General features: G+C 40.4%; 1 protein-coding gene across 4 annotated transcripts; it reads right to left on the bottom strand.

The window, feature by feature from the left end:
* Positions 1–3,455: 3,455 nt before the first annotated feature.
* On the bottom strand, positions 3,456–16,735 carry LOC139456512 (bis(5'-nucleosyl)-tetraphosphatase PrpE [asymmetrical]-like). Of its 4 annotated transcripts, none has more exons than XR_011652534.1 (3): positions 16,643–16,735; positions 12,922–12,961; positions 3,456–4,510 (listed from the first exon to the last, which is right to left on the bottom strand). XR_011652534.1 is itself a non-coding variant. In XM_071238264.1 (3 exons), the coding sequence occupies exon 3, from the start codon at positions 11,931–11,933 to the stop codon at positions 11,106–11,108; it is 828 nt and encodes a 275-aa protein (XP_071094365.1). In that variant the 5' UTR covers positions 11,934–11,987; positions 12,922–12,961; positions 16,643–16,735; the 3' UTR covers positions 11,037–11,105. The 4 variants fall into 4 exon arrangements, 2 of the variants coding, with proteins under 2 accessions (XP_071094365.1, XP_071094366.1); XM_071238264.1 differs by lacking the exon at positions 3,456–4,510 and adding an exon at positions 11,037–11,987; XR_011652535.1 differs by lacking the exon at positions 12,922–12,961.
* Between the last annotated feature and the right edge of the window lie 607 nt (positions 16,736–17,342).

Below are 17,342 nucleotides of genomic sequence, written 5' to 3'. Positions count from 1 at the left end.
GGGGAGTAGTTACAGTCATAGTTGATTTGTATGTAGAGGAAACCCAGAAGGGCTGCTCAAGTATCGTCATCAACGTTACCTCGAAAGTGTTTAATGATGTCAAACATCAGAATAGCAATTCGGGATCGACAGCTGATGGTCCGACCGGTCAATAGACACAGGTGTTGACAACACGTCATAACTTGGCTTATAACGATCGTGTAACAGCTGGACAACAACAACAAATTTCTATGTTCATTCAAAAGTCATTTATTCCATGTAATTTAAAAATAGATACATGAATGTAAATTGTCTGATAGGCATTTCTAAAAAAGTTGACGTATGACCAAAGAGGCAACATTTTATGGATAACAACTTCAACATTATACCATTTGACAAACGGTATAAGGATCTATATCAAAACGTCGCTGTTACAAAAGGTAGAAGGATCTATCCCGAAACGTCGCTGTTGCAAACGGGAGAAGGATCTATAACAAAGCGTCGCTGTTACAAACGGTAGAAGGATCTATACCGAAACGTCGCTGTTATAAACGGTAGAAGGGTCTATCCCCAAATGTCGCTGTTACAAATGGTACAAGGATCTGTACCTAAACGTCGCGTTACAAACGGTAATAGAATATATCCCCAAATGTCGCTGTTACAAACGGTAGAAGGGTGTATCCCCAAATGTCGCTGTTACAAACGGTAGCAGGATCTATATCAAAACGTCGCGGTTACAAACGGTAGAAGGATCTATTCCGTAACGTCGCTGTTATAAATGGTAGAAAGATCTATACCGAAACGTCGCTGTTGCAAACGGTAGAAGGATCTGTACCCAAACGTCGCCGTTACAAACGGTAGAAGGATCTGTACCCAAAGGTCGCGTTACAAACGGTAGAAGGATCTATACCGAAACGTCGCCTTTACAAACGGTAGAAGGATCTATCCCGAAACGTCGCTGTTACACACGGGAGAAGGATCTATAACAAAGCGTCGCAGTTACAAACGGTATGAGAATATATACTCAAACGTCGCTGTTACAAATGGTATAAGGATCTATACCGAAACGTCGCTGTTACAAACGGTAGAAGGATCTATACCGAAACGTCGCTGTTACAAACGGTAGAAGGATCTGTACCGAAACGTCGCTGTTACAAACGGTAGAAGGATCTGTACCGAAACGTCGCTGTTACAAACGGTAGAAGGGTCTATACCGAAACGTCGCTACTATAGTATAATACAGTAGTTATCCACAAGCGTTTGCTTACTTTGTCAAGGTATATAAACTCACAATCCTAACTCCGAGATTATGGCATAAATTAATCATTGTTAAAGGTTACTTTTAAACGGCTACACGCACTGCGATTACTTAAATACACTAAACTATAGATGCGAAAACGTAGACGTGCATTAGGGCTCAGTCACACATTCAGGATTTTGATCCGATACAGCAGAATCAGTCACGACATAGTCACGATTGTAATCCGACTAGACAAAATCGGCTGAGTTTACCGAATGTTACAGGACGTACCATACTGTCGGGAGTGCTTGGCCGACCTCTCTGGACCTTTCCCGATCCGTAGGACTCTGTTACGAACTCTGTTGCGTTCAGACAATGATAGGACGTTCCAGATCATTGAGGATAGTCATCCGACTTTTTCACTTTTCGTGTCGTAGCGCTGTCTGATCTCAAACGGGAGCCACAATCGGCAGTGTGTGAACCTGGCCTTACAGTTATGGTAAACACCATGGCACCATTCCCTACGTGGCCTCATTTTAAGCCGAATGATACGATGCTAAAAATCGCCGTCCAATCAATTTACACCCCAGACTGGGACAGTCGTTATCTTATTGCAACAACACAGTATCAAATAACCTTAGAGAAGCAAACAAAATGCAATACAGAAATAAATGTTAAACATTTATCCGAAAAAGTGACACATATAGTTTGCATTCGAAACACCCCTGGGAAGAGGAAATAAATTGATCTCGGATTTGAATATTATTTTTTAAATTCATATTGGAGACGGGACTGCTTCCAGTCTACTTACACCCCCGACTGAGGGATATTCCATGCTGAGATGTTGATAAGCGAGGTGGATACAAGCGCGTCCAAAACGAAGCGAAGGTGGCGAATGGGCCCAGGGTACTTATCTTACCTAGAATTGAGACATGATACCCTAGATAATCGAAGTTGGTGTCACTGATATTTTAACTATATCACAACAACCTTTAACTTATTGATTTTGATCCAGTTAATATAATTGTAGACTGCACGAGCAACTACCATAGCCGTCGGTGGACGTTTACACACCATCATCTGCGTTTACACATTGTCCCTTCTATGTCCCTCCTACTGACCAACCAGATTCCACCTCTCATATCACTAGCATTTACTCCAAATAAAATGGCGCCCAGTGAATACGATCTAATCGATAATCAAGATCTATATTGTAATAAAACGGATCTTACTTAGCGAGGTGCATCAAATCACGTAAGAACCTTTATTGCAAAAATGAACAGATTTGGAAAATATCTGTTGAAGCTGAGATGTCAGTACACAGGCTTGCAAATTCTGCAATCGACCGAAATCTGGAAGGCAGTTTACGAACCGGATGTTGATTTCGTTACACATAGACTCTTTAGTCAAGCCAAAATAGAACTCCATAATTCCAGTCTAGTTCGGCAAGGGTGGAAACTGGACTTTTAGAGTCAGTTAACTCTCTTGCCTCGGGAAGGTGGTAATCACCCGATCACAGGTTGACTTGTACGACAAACATGTGACACTAAAGACCGATTGCGACTATAATCACCAGTCGGTTTATGACCCTTCAACAAAATACATTTTCACTCGACACATTTTGGTATACTGGTAGATAACGGGTTTGAGAACATGACCTAATGCACTTACGGCGGCACACCCAATACCACATCATCTGTTATGATGAATACCCTAGACCTAAACGCCACAACTGCATCGTGTCGGAAGTGTCGTCACTTTATCCATCTGTCTTATCACTCACTTAACACAGGGTTTCTCTCGCTGATGATACTTGTTTGATTGGACGGCTATTTTTTTCAAAACGAGGCTACGGTAGCGAATGGGTCCAGGGTAGTCATTGTAATGGAATGGACAGATCATACTCTGGATAATCGAGGGTGGCTGTACGTTACTACAGAGTGATTCGTAGCCATGCCTTACGGCCCAATAAGTGTTAGGTGAGTGAGTATGATTTTACGCCGATTTTAGCAATATTCCAGCAATATCACGCGGGAGACACCAGAAATAAGTGTACGGTAGTACAGCAGGGCATTTTATAGACATCTGGACCTGATGTAATCTTAGTAGTAGAGAATAGCCAAAACTTCTATAACAAAACAAGGGGCGGTCGGGTAGCCTAGCGGTTAAAGCGTTCGCTCGTCACGCCGAAGACCCGGGTTCGATTCCCGACATGGGTACAATGTGTGAAGCCCATTTCTGGTGTCCCTCGCCGTGATATTGCTGGAATATTGCTAAAAGCGGCGTAAAACCATACTCACTCACTCACTCATATAACAAAACTAAAGGAAGAGATTTGAAATGACTATCAGAAACATCACAATAATGTACCTTAATAAATATTTTAATGTTGTTGCCTGAACTGAGAAATCAAAACGTCTTCTCATTCGGGCTTCCCTTCACAGTAAACCCGCCTTGCCTTCACGCTCACAATTTTCTGACATCCATTGATAAAAATCCCAGTCAATTTATTTCCATACTGACAACCCGTGTCTACACATGTAGCAAAATCGTACTGCCGAAACCCTCGCCGCGCATCATGTCCAAAATATACATGTTGAGGGCCCGGCCACAATGACGACCAAGGCACGCCCCTATCGGGCTTATTTGAAAACACCAGACCCCCTCCGTCAAAATAGTCTTCTTCTATGATGTTCCGCATACGGGTCAAGGCCACGAGGCTTTGCTTGTCCAAAGAGAGGCCAGGAACAATCCCAGCATGCACTACGATGGAATTCAAACTAGGGATGCCGATTGTGAAAGGCAGTTGGGAGAGGAAGTGGTGGTCTTGGGTGGTCATGTCCTTGATCCATTTGTGTTTGGTTCGCAGGACATAATTTGGGTCATTTTTCATAAACCTGTATTCCTTCAATACAATTTCCTCGTGGTTTCCTCTCACGGCGTAACAGTCGATCTCTCCGCTCTGGATCAGCCTCAAGACGCCAATGCTGGACGGACCTCTGTTGATGAGGTCCCCTACGAAAAGAAACAGCACCTTAGCCTCCATTTTCTTGACCACTTGGATCATGTCCTGCAGTTCCTCCAAGCAACCGTGGACGTCCCCCACGACAAACACCGCCCTCCCCCCCACAACATCCTCTCCGAGGTCTAAATGACAGGTGTCCGGTAAAGGGAGGTCATACTTGTTTTTCCGGACCGTTGGTGTCTTTTGTAGGATTGACATGAGGTAGGCAACGAGAGCCGTCATTTTGTTAGTATCGTCTGCTTCTCATCAGACCTCACATCTGGCATCTGGAACATACAGAATTGACTATTAAAGTGTCAAAGTGTTCAAGTGGTTAAACAACAAGGGTTTGAGTAGTATGACAGGTATATCAGGTGAGGTGAGGTGAAATGGGGTTTAACGTCGCGTCCAAGATTATTGCACTTATATAGCGACGTGCATGCACGTGTGTGTGGCTGCTTGTACTAGTCCGGACTAATGACGATTTATAGTAAGATACCATGCCGCAGTTTAACATGAATACCCCACTCAGACAGTATACTGACTCCGAGCCGACCAGTCCTTGTTTTAGCCCCTTAATGCCAAGCGCCAGACAGGGTAACAACAAGTACCGGATCGAACCCCGGACCTTCCGCTCTCCGGGCGGACGCTCTATCACTAGACCACGGAGGCGGTCAGGTATATCAGGGATTTTCGAACAATGTGGGATGAAGGTCCAAAGAGACGAACAATACCGGATCCTGATTACAAAGGGATGCAACTCTTTGCGTTTATTTGCCTTGAAGTAAGAGGGTGATTATTTCGTTGATTGAGAACACTGATTTCTTGCTGTTGTCTACAGTTTCATATGTTTTACTGATTACATAAGCAGTCTGTGAAGTTGTTATTGTTGACGTATTTATTTGTAAGAACTGATTTCAACATTGGTTCTTTTTCGTGTATTGAGGTATATAGGTAAAGAACGGCGTGCACGATTTGTTTCGAGGAATCACACATTATGCACACCGGTTTTAATTAATTATTTAGTTAACCAGCGGGGAAAGGTGAAACACAAGTTGAAACCTGCTTCTTTTATAGGCAGACTTCCTTCTTACGTTCATACACAAATCTGCATCAACTGATGTTCATTCACCACATAGTAGTAAAGCTTATTGTCTAGAAATTCCGTGTGTATTACTCGGCCTTTGAAGAGTGTTTCACATATTCACGGTTTGACAATGGAGTAGACCATGGAGGATTACCACTTTGAGTTTGTTTGTTTGTTGTTTAACGCCGCACTCAGCAATATTCCAGCTTTATAACGGCGGTCTGTAAATAATCGAGTCTGAACCAGACAATCCAGTGATTGACATCATGAACATCGATCCACGCAATTGGGGCCGATGACATGCAAGAACCAAGCCCGACCACCCGATCCCGTAAGTCGCCTCTTACGACAAGCATAGTCGCCTTTTACAGCAAACGTGGGTTGTTGAAGACCTATTCTACCTCGGATCTTCACGGGCCTTACCACTTTGGTAACACCAACAAGCCTGATATGACGCTAACACACCAAGGATCTAGATTTCAAACCCCAGCTAACCGTATCCTGCCGCGACAAAGGGGCGGAACTCTGTATAGTGCGAGAGACCACTGAGACGTCTGTGGTATACATTTGAAGAGATTCTATCTCTACTACAACGAATGATCGACAGAACTGTAAGTGATATTATTTAAGTTGCCTTGACCCGGTAAAAAACGTTATGTTTTTCCGAAGAGAAACTGGGAACAGGTCAACCAGTTTGCGAGGCACAAGTGAAGCCACGTTTGGAACATACGTTCATCGGCCATTTCGTCTGGGTCACGCTGACAGACAGGACTTAAAGGTCGCCCTCACACCATGACGAATATATTTACCACGCGGCAGGTGGTATTGTTTTTCTTTATTCGAGTATCAGTTTTCATCAGGTATTTTCCAAATGTCCCACGGTTCAACATGGTACATATATGTGTCAAGTGCGTTTATAAAAGGGGACGTCTCAAAAGTGTGTCTGAATTTGGTTTAACGTCGCTTTGAACAGTATTTCAGTGATATCGCGCAATGTAAGCTTCGTGTGGGAGGACTAGCAGTGGCTGAGACGACTGGTCTGCCCGTGTATCTGTTCCCGTCTTATGAAGATATGCCATTTTAATTGCCTGGTATCATCGTGGATGAGTGAGTGAGTGAGTTGGGTTTAACGCCGCTTTTAACAGTATTCCAGTTATATCACGGCATGTCAGCTTAATGTGGGAGGAAAGCCCGAAGTGATGCAGGTCTCAGACGTTTACCACTTCGGTGAAACCCACGAGCACGGGTATGGTGCTGACAAACCTAGAAACATAATCGGGGCGAACCGGGCTTCGAACCCACAATCATAGGTTTCTGGCGTGCCCAAGGGACGCAACTCTGCACAGCGAATCGCGGCGCCTTAGACGACTGGGCCACCCGTGCCCCCTCATCGTGGATGAAATCACCATGTTTACTGTATGAAATGCCATACGCCCAAATACATAAAATGCATTCAACACATTTTAGTATTATTTTACAAGTATATTCAGGTTTCATTTCAGTACAGTTCTGCTCTTAAAGTAAAACATGACAGATTTAAATTCTTGAAAACTTAAATCTTAAAAATTTGTGGTTGCCATATGGAGAGTAAATGTTTGGACTGAAGGTCGAAGTACATATTATTTGTTACCTGTAGGTGAAATGGGGTTTAACGTTGCGTCCAAGATAATTACACTTATATAGATATGTACATGCACGTGTGTGTGGCTACTTGTACTGGTCCGGACTGATGCCGATTTATAGTGCTAGCCCACTGAGATACCAGGCCGCAGTTTAACATAAATACCCCACTCAGACACTATATACTGACTCCGAGCCGACCAGTATTTGTTTTAGCCCCTTAATGCCGAGTGCAAGACAGGGTAATAACAAGTACCATCTTTTAACGTATTTGAGTTTGACGTGGCCGATGAACCCCGGGCCTTCCGCCCTACCATCAGACCGCAGAGGCGGTCTGCATATTATTTGGTATGTATTGCTTTAGAGTGTTTTCTGAGGATGGACTGATACAAAGGTGAAATGATACAGATCTTCGATATTGTTTAGGTAACAATGTATAGATGATTCCTGATTTTTTTAATTTGGTGGTTTCATCCAATATACACCAAAAAGAATTGCTTCAAGGGTTATCTTAAAAATGGTACAATATTCATATCGAGTACTAGGTTATTACGCAATAGTCGATTCTTGGCTGTATATTTCTTTCAATCTGGTTTGAAAAGGGTTAAGAAAATACATCCATTTTCTTGGTAAACCCAGGAATAGTTAAAACATGAACGAAATAGAATATGTCTAACATTACTTGTCCAGTTCTGTCTACCTACTGAATCAAGATTGAAACACCATTTCGAAATCCGTTTCAAGTCTGAAAGTGTAATGAAACTGGAGAACTTTGTTTGTTTGTTTGTTTGTTTGTTCTCTAACGCCGCACTCAGCAATATTCAAGAGGTCACAAATATAATCGAGCCTGGACCAGACAATCCAATGATTGCCATCATGAGCATCGACCCACGCAATTGGGATACGATGACATGCATCAACCAAGTCAGGGAGCCTGACCACCCGATCCCGTTAGTCGCCTCTTACGCCTCTAGTCGCCTTTTATGGCAGACATGAATTGCTGAAGACCTATTCTACCCCGGATCTTCACGGATCTCATTACATGAATATAGTTTGATATTTGGTGATTATTTTGTATATTTTACGCAAATATGCAGACTTTTCTGGAGCTCCGTGATTCAGAATTCGTTACTCCCGTGAATGTCAAAAATGTGGAAATGTGTTTTTTTCGGAACAATCTATTTTTCCCCAATTGGAGCCAACAAACTATTTATTTACTGAGCACCAGCAAACACCTTATTCATTTTCACCACAAAACATTTGACGTTTGGGTACTTTCCAACCGAAGAATCTATTAATTTTTTACCACTGCCAACAAACTATCCTTTTAAAAAAATCTCCCCTCCCTCTTCCCAAAATGGGTGCTACCTTTCGACTGTCGTTGCTCTGAGCAGCGTTTTTAATGATGCCCTCATAAAAGGTACCAAAACGCTTCATACAAAAGAACCAAAGAGTTACTTCCCCTGAAAACGATAATTGGGTTTAAGACGCTTCACTAAATTTATTTTAAAAAAGCCACGAGGGCTGAATGGTTGTCGCATTCCGACGCAGGATAACGATAGGTTGGAGTGTGTTTGAATAGATTAACTTATAAAATAGAATGGTCAATGGCCACCCTAGGGTGACAATGATTGGACGCTGAAAATAGTCAATAGGTGTTTGGAGAGGGTTGCCATGTGTGGGTCATGTATTTTAAACAAACTTATGGATAAAACAATATCAGCCTGTTTTATAACTTCATTGTATTATCATTGCAACCTGCTACTCAAAAGTGGCTAGTTTCTGTGAGATTTCCTTACAGGTAACAATGAGAAATGAGAAATGTTTAAACTCTTCAGTGGGTTAACTAGCTACACAATGCAATCGCTCTGAACATGTGATGTTTCTCTTTCATTATTCTTATTTTGACCCATTTATTTTATTTAAAAAAACCATCTCCATGAACCAAGTAACACACACACAAAAAGACACACACTGTCATATGTTAACACACCTGGATATTAATTTCTGATTAATATATAACTCTAAATACTACTACTTTGGAGTGCTCTAGAAACAATGTCAGCATGGGTTAACTTCAGCTCTATGGGCCGATGGCCTACATCCAAGCTGAACTAGAGATAATGAATAATAACTGTCTATGTTTTTGTAATGTCTAGACCGCCTCCGTGGTCTAGTGGTAGAGCGTCCGCCCGGAGAGAGGTTTGATCCCCAGCCGCGTCAAAGACGTTAAAAGATGGTACTTGTTGTTACCCTGTCTGGCGCTCGGCATTAAGGGGCTAAAACAAGGACTGGTCGGCTCGGAGTCAGCATACTGTGTCTGAGTGGGTATTCATGTTAAACTGTGGCATGGTATCTCAATGAGCTAGCACTATAAATCGGCATCAGTCTGGACTAGTACAAGTAGCCACACACACACACACACACACGTCGCTATATAAGTGCAATAATCTTGGACGCGACCTTAAACCCAATTTCACCTCACCTCACTTCACCTCACCTCACCTCACCTTGTAATAGTCTATGTGTCTGTTGGGTAATGAAGTTCCATTGTATAATGTAAGACCTTGTATCTCCCAATTTTGTACATGTTTTTTGCAACTAATACAGGGTAAGAATTTGTCTCCATGTACAATGCTTACATAAAACCAAAATAATGCATAATAAGTATAGTCACGACTTAGTGAAAGTGTTCAATTCCCTATATGGGTACACTGTGTGAAGCCTATTTCTGATGTTCCCCGAAGTGACATTGCTGGAATATTGCTAAACTAAAAGCGATATAAAACTCAACCCACTCACTCACTGTTTACAAAATTGTAATATATTTATGTGAAACGGAACATGTATGTTGAGCCCCAATACTATCTACATATGTTCCAAATTTCATTCCAATTTTGCTAATGCCATACAATGTTTCCAAATGTTTCTCGAGGAACACACTAAATTCCTAATGTCATCATAAGAGTGAGTGAGTATGGTTTTATCCTGCTTTTAGTAATATTCTAGCTATCTCATGGTGAGATCTTCAAACATATTACCTACATGGATGATCAAACCCAGGCTTTTGGTGTGACAAGCGAACACTTTAACCACTAGCCTACCTTACCGCCCTCATCATGAGGAGAAACATGCAGCTTCCTCAGCTATTTCAGAGCTGACCGCAAAGCCAAAAATGTATATTGAGCAGAAATGAATGAGCAGTGACCATACATACAGCTGCTTTGGTGCCAGTTCCAGATTTCAGAAGGGTCGAAGTACAAAGGTCATATCAAGGTCAAAATAAAAGATATCTCAAAAACGCAACACATAGTTCAGCCCTATAACTAATTACACATGTTCCAACTCGCATTACATTTTGGACACAATGACTGAGTAATGGCCATCAATAACCTTTTCAAAATGGCTGTCGTGGTCGCCATTTTGAAAATCAGATTTAAAACTCTCACACAAGTTCAGATCTCATCACTGGTGGGAACAGGTATATCTTCATCATCCTCATTGGTCAAGTGGTTTCTAAGCACTTTATTTTTACAGTGTGGGAAAATTCATATTAAAATAATTTGGGAGCATGGTCGAAGGATGAAGGTCAAATGAAGGTCAAAATTTAAAAACTTGCAAAACAAAAATGGAACATATGTATTGAGCATGTTGGGGCTCACTCTTACCTACAAATAAAATATCTACACCAAATTACATTACATGTTTATATAAAATGGCTGAGTAAAAAAAGAGCATTTTCAATATGGCTGTCAAACCTCTTAGACAGATTGTCATCGCTTGTGGGAGCATAGATGTGAAGATTTGGTTCAGTCGTTTCTGATGAGATGATTACGACAAGCTCTGAACAGAGTGAGTGAGTGAGTATGGTTTTACGCCGCTTTTAGCAATATTCCAGCAATATCAGGGCGGGGCTTCACACTTTGTACCCATGTCGAGAATCGAGCCCAGGTCTTCACCGTGACGAGCGAACGCTTTAATCACTAGGCTACCCGACCGCCCCTGAACAACCAGACCACAAAATAAGCAAGATAAGCTAAATAAAGTCATAACATTTTTTATTATCACTAAACTTGTTCATGAATATCCAAATAAACCAAGAAATAATAAAAGTTTGACTTAGAGCACAATCATGTTAAAAAACATAAAACAAACATAAACAAAGTCTAAGATCTTTAATCAGTCTTTGAAAACAAGTCTGGCTGTTTGGATTTCACTGATATCATCTCTCTTGTTCCATCCAGGAAAACACCCGTCAAGCACTTTCCATACACACAACCAGTGTCAAGGCCGGTAGCATATTGATACATCTGAAGACCACGTACCGCATCATGACCGAAGTACACATGATCAGGGCCCGGCCACAAGGAAGCCCAGGGAACTCCGTCCTTTGAACTCTCAGATGGGATGAGGGTGGGATACAGGCCATGAAATACTGTATACAACTGTTCTATATTCCTCATGTGAGTCATAGCCGTGAAGTCTTGCCCTTCGAATCCCCAGCCCGGAATGAGACCTGCGTGAACTATGGTTGCGTTCAAACTTGGAATGGATATCGTGTATGGTAAATCTTTTAAATATTCAAAATCGGTCCATGGTAGGTCTTTTATCCATTTATTTTTATCCTTCATAACGCAATTTGGGTCCCCGATGGATCTGTAATATTCATGGAGGACCACATCGTCATGGTTACCACGGACTGAGTAGCAATCCATGCTTTGAACTAGTTCTAGTACTTCCTTGCTCTTGGGGCCCTTGTTGATTAAATCTCCAACAAATACACACAGAATATTGGGCTCTTTCTGTTTAGCTTTGTCAATCAGTTCACACAGTTCATCATAGCAGCCGTGAACGTCACCGATTACGAAGACTTTCCTGTCCCGAATGACGTCTGCTCCCAATTCAAGATGGCAGACCCTTGGTTGAGGGAGGTTGTGTTTGCTGGCCCTGGGTGGGGGTCTTCTTTTCAGAACAGATAAAACATAAGACAGGAGGGATGTCATTTTCTTGTAAGTGTACTTTGTTCTTTCAATCAGTGCACTTTGACTTCAGTGAATCTGGAAGAAATTCAATAAATTCTCACACATCGCGTTATAGGTTTGAATGCCGAGAACTATTATGATTTGATACATTTTTATTATTGCAAATAATATTTCTAAATTATAAATTTGACATTTTGGATAGTAATCTCTATTCTCTGACAGAAGTAGAATAAAGTTACACCTGCAAAAAGAATGGCTGGCCATATTCCCAGATTTTAATTTTCAAATATTCAACAAAATAATGCTGACGACATGTATAAATTGAAACTAACTACTTGTTTCTTCTTGCAAGGTTTTTATATTCATGGGTGTGAAAAACTATTTTTCTTGTTTATCATGACAGGAGTGTTAGATGATGACGTGTTAAACTCCAAATTGTTTTTTTTGCACTGGATTTCTGTTTTTCTGTACATGCTGTACCATTCATCATCCGGACGAGGATCGGGATCAGGATCGGGATCGGGAAAAATTTAAGGATTGACTGTGTATTTTTCATTAAGGTATGAATCGAAAAACCGATGTGCAAACTTTTGTAAGAATCCGTGTTACATATTTGATGGTTAGGAGTGTAAACATATTTGATGCTTAGGACTGTAAACATATTTGATGGTTACGAGTGTAAACATATTTGATGCTTATGACTGTAATTACTGTAAACATATTTGATGTTTACGAGTGTAAACATATTTGACGCTTAGGACTGTAAACATATTTGATGGTTACGAGTGTAAACATATTTGACGCTTAGGACTGTAAGCATATTTGATGGTGATATAGTACTGTGTCAATCAAGCAGGGTAGAGAATAGACCCAGGGTATGTGTAATAATAAACTGAGTAAACAACACCCTGGATAACTGAGGATGTCAGGTCATGACAAGTCAAATGTCTGACATCTATGGAGAAATACTTGAATATTTATAAACAGATGAAACAGAGCATGTTCTTACCTGATGAAACTGTCTTGTCAAAGTGACTTAATCTTCTCGACTGCAAATAACAGACAGATCAGCATTTGATATTCTGTTGAACAACCAGCATGACTTCTAATAACATCAAAACACTTGCAACAAGAGAAGGGAAGTAGTACACAGCCTTGCTGTGTCCCCTACAGTAAACATGTTAAACAGTCACATACAGTAAACTATGATTAAAACAAACACGCTTATAAGACCTGGCGGATATATAATGAACTGTTTTTTTGGTCCCAGCCATTTGCTGTATATATGCTGTATATATGTTTATAACGAACTACGGTTATAAAGAACTAAAATTAGTGGTCCCTCTGAGTTTGCTATAACCGGTGTCTACTGTACTTATCGTCAATGAAAAATAATTTGTTTGTCTTCAAGGATATAGGATATGAAGCTTGGTCAGCCCTGCTGAGCGGTTTGTATCCATTGTTGTGTTTATGTTAAAGGTCAAAGAGATTAGCCACTGTTATCTGGAAAGTTTTAATGGTATTGTTATAAACTGATAAAGGTTCACAGTCTACTGACACAGATACTCAGGTTCACTGATATTTTTTATATACATGCGATGGTGAGACATCTTAAATATTTTTTTGTGATAATTTCTCAAATTGTTATGTTGATTGGAATAATGTGTTTTAATTAAGTGGGTTGGTTCTTATGATAAATTTTCAACAAGTTTTAATTGTATTTTAATTACTTTATTTATCATGTTTATATTGATCATGTTGATAGTAACCATGGTAACAGTACATGAGTATTTCTTAAACATTTTACTTACTTCTGGGTGGCAGAGTACAAAACACACTGATTTTCATTGTATTTTTTTTCCACATTTAATTTTTTTAGGGACTCAAGGGACTGGTTGACAATGAATTTATCTTACTGGCATACCGTATTCGACGTAATAAGCGCCCAGGGCGCTCTCAAAATAAGAAATAGGGGGCTCTTATTAGAATATTATTTTGAGTTGAAAGATCATAAATTTTGTGGTTTATGCTGACAGCCTGAAATGTTTATATACGACAGATTTATTTTTCCAGGATTTAATAGCCAATAATTAAGGGTGCATGTAACATACGAGTGCATATTATACACAAATAAATAAGTCTTGTGTACATTAATCAATTGGAAGGGGTGCTAATTGAGATTGTTCACTAGCCAATATATTAACAAATATCGTCGTGGGCGCTTATTAGAGCATAGCGCTTATTACGTCGAATACGTAATTGTCATTTGTGTATCTAAAATGTCTACATGGGCACGATGGGTATGGCTAACGAACCATTTCATGGACATCTCGACGGCTAGTAGACGACATTAAACACAACCAGTTAATGCCCATTATAATGTGTTAACTTCTCGAAACTGCATTTGACAGGTTGACAGGTTCTACATAACATAATCCCATCATATATATTGATAAGAAGTCAGCATTTCCCAGCAGGGTATATGAGATTGGAACCACTTGGGGTACATGGGACAAACTGCCTGTTCAGTTACGTGAGTAGCCAATCAGAAATGAGTATTTCAATGCAAGGTAAGATGATTCACTAGGTGAGCAACGAGGCACCAGATTATATTTTTGAGCATTGAGTATTTACTCACAAGTAATCCTTCACATTGGGTATTGATGGTTTTAATTGGGTAGTCCATACATTTTTACTCCCTTCGGTCTAGTCTATTGGGTGAGGTGAGGTGAAATGGGGTTTAACGTCGCGTCCTTGATTTTTGCACTTATATCATGACGTGCATGTATGTGTGTGTGTTTGTGTGGCTGCTTGTACTAGTCCGGACTGATGCCGATTTAAAGTGCTAGCTCACTGAGATACCATGTCGCAGTTTAACATGAATACCCCACTCAGACACAGTGTCCTGAGTCCGAGCCGACCAGTCCTTGTTTCAGCCCCTTACTGCCAAGCGCCAGGCAGGGTAACAACAAGTACCATCTTTTAACGCTCTCCGGACCGACGCTCTACCACCAGACCACGGAGGCAGTCCCTAGTCTATTGGGCTTTGTAAACCAATGCATAGTGAGTACTAGCCCCAAGTGTGACACATATCATATAACCTTATAGCAATACATGTCTAAGTTACATTAAGCAAGATGTTGCACATATGTGCATTATTCACTGCAGTAGAGTGCATGTATATGTGATACCGGCATTCAGCGAGTAAAAGAATATCTGTAAAGACATATGTACGCAGCTGAAAAAGCTACATTAGATATATCACATAGTGTAGTTATCATGGTTATACCATTGGGTAAGAAACATTTTTCATGTTACTTGTAAGAAATAAGTCCAAATTAATTAGGTTATGGTGATTCTATTATAATTTGTGTATCTTATGCAAACATGGCAAATACACAGCTTATTTGTAACCCTGGATGTATTTACCAATCTTTGGGGTAAGATGACACACCAACTCAAGCAGGTCACAGACAAGACTTAGGCACTCATTCAATACACACTAACTAGACATTCTGGCAAAACAATACCCATTTCCGTAACAAGCACTAGGCACTGTTGTCAGGATTCCAGCTGCCAATGCACTTATCATCTTCAAACAGATGAGGTAAGTCAGCGCCATTGATGAGTGGGTCAAAAAATGCTTTGAACAATATTTCAGTTATCATGTCTGGTCATATTATGATGTGTCAACTTACTAGGGATGTACTGTGATACTTTATTTGCACCAGGTTTTTTTAAATTCTCCATAGTCCATAGGTTGCAACATTTTTCAGTGGTAGAAACTAACATTTTCAGTCTACTAGTCCTTATAATGAGGGGCGGTCGGGTAGCCTAGTGGTTAAAGCGTTTGCTCGTCACGCCGAAGACCCGGGTTCGATTCCCGACATGGGTACAATGTGTGAAGCTCATTTCTGGTGTCCCCCGCCGTGATATTGCTGGAATATTGCTAAAAGCGGCATAAAACCATACTCACTCACTCACTCACTCCTTATAATGATAACATATTGCCAAACCCTTATTTCTACTAGTCCTTATGATACCTAAACTACTGAGCAGTTTGGCAAGGACTACAGGACTGGTGCCAGTTTCTAACACTGTTTTTGTGTTTCAAAGTAACGTTAGCAATCGTATTTGTCGTCATGCTTCTTGGCCAGGTTACAAAATGTAGAAAATATCATCATATATCTTTTTAATAGATACAGAATTAGAACATGAATCTAAACACGGGTAGATCTAGTAGGGTTGGGACGGGTGGCGCAGGTACTCGGGTCGGGTGGGTACTGAGTAGGACCCAGGTACCCACAGGACTACCTGGACCTGTGGTTAGTCATGTGATGTATTGTTTAATGACAAAATTGATCTAGAAAACTATGGTTACACTATCAGTGACTAATTGTTTGCATTTCTTTCTGACTATGCACAAATTCCTTCTGACTAGGCCTATATGATTGAATAAAGATAAAACTTTATTTATCTCGTAGTACTTGTTTACCCGTTTGATTTCACGTGTAACATGTTATCCAGAAAATCAACATTAACCTCGGCTGTTAAGACCATAGCGAAGAAATAATCTTGCTCTAATTTCACTTTCGCCGTTTCAACAATGACAATAAGGCCACCAATATCAACATTGTTGGACTGAATATTGATCGTGTTATTTGGACTCAGAGCAAGTATAATTTTGTACCATGGAATCGAATATCAGAAAATGAATATGCTATGCTCACCAACAATCATGCGTAGGACATCAACGGAATAATCGAGCGAACCATTCATGCTTATAGTTTCTCATAACGTGTCCACAGCCAAGTTGTGGGAAATGACTTCAACAAAGGGACGTCACTCTAATAATTTTATGCTACTCTAACAATTCTATGGCAAAGTTGTTTCCGGAACACCGACACAGGTTCGAACCTGCGAAAAGTATTGCAAGCATAAACCTCATTAAAATGAGGTTATATTGATTTCTTACATTTTTTTCAATTTAATATGAAATTGTGAACTCACAGATGGTTGAACCATAAATGCATTTATGTTTAAAATTCTGTGTAGTGTTAAATGGTAGTGCACATGTATTTTATTGTTGAACAATGATTGTAACTGTGTTGCAATGTTTCTGATGAGGTTTGGTAGACGCTCACTGTATTGTGTGTGATTAGTTGTCAGAAATGTAGTACTGTTTAATGTAAGCAGTTTTGAGAAAGTTACTATGTTTAGATACTTGTGCTGTGTGTAATCTTCCGGTATACCGTGGACTGATGTGTAATATTCTGTAATGTTCTGATGCCGGTAGACTGGTGAGGGCACTGTGTAGAAATTCCAAGTAGCTAGGTATAACTGTATATAAGGGGACAAGAGTGTGTTTACGTATCTCTAACCCATTTAATTACATCAAGACCAGCTTTCGTGTGAAGATCACTCATCACC

Source organism: Haliotis cracherodii, unplaced genomic scaffold, assembly GCF_022045235.1.
Source record: "Haliotis cracherodii isolate W230 unplaced genomic scaffold, xgHalCrac1.p SCAF_11, whole genome shotgun sequence".
Taxonomy (NCBI): domain Eukaryota; kingdom Metazoa; phylum Mollusca; class Gastropoda; order Lepetellida; family Haliotidae; genus Haliotis; species Haliotis cracherodii.
The sequence above is the reverse complement of the archived record's forward strand: the minus strand, read 5'-3'. Positions and strand labels throughout refer to the sequence as shown.

What these genes read in the sequence shown, in the direction of transcription:
- LOC139456512 (XM_071238264.1), bottom strand. Translation starts at nt 11,933, where the DNA reads ATGACATCCCTCCTGTCTTATGTTTTATCTGTTCTGAAAAGAAGACCC.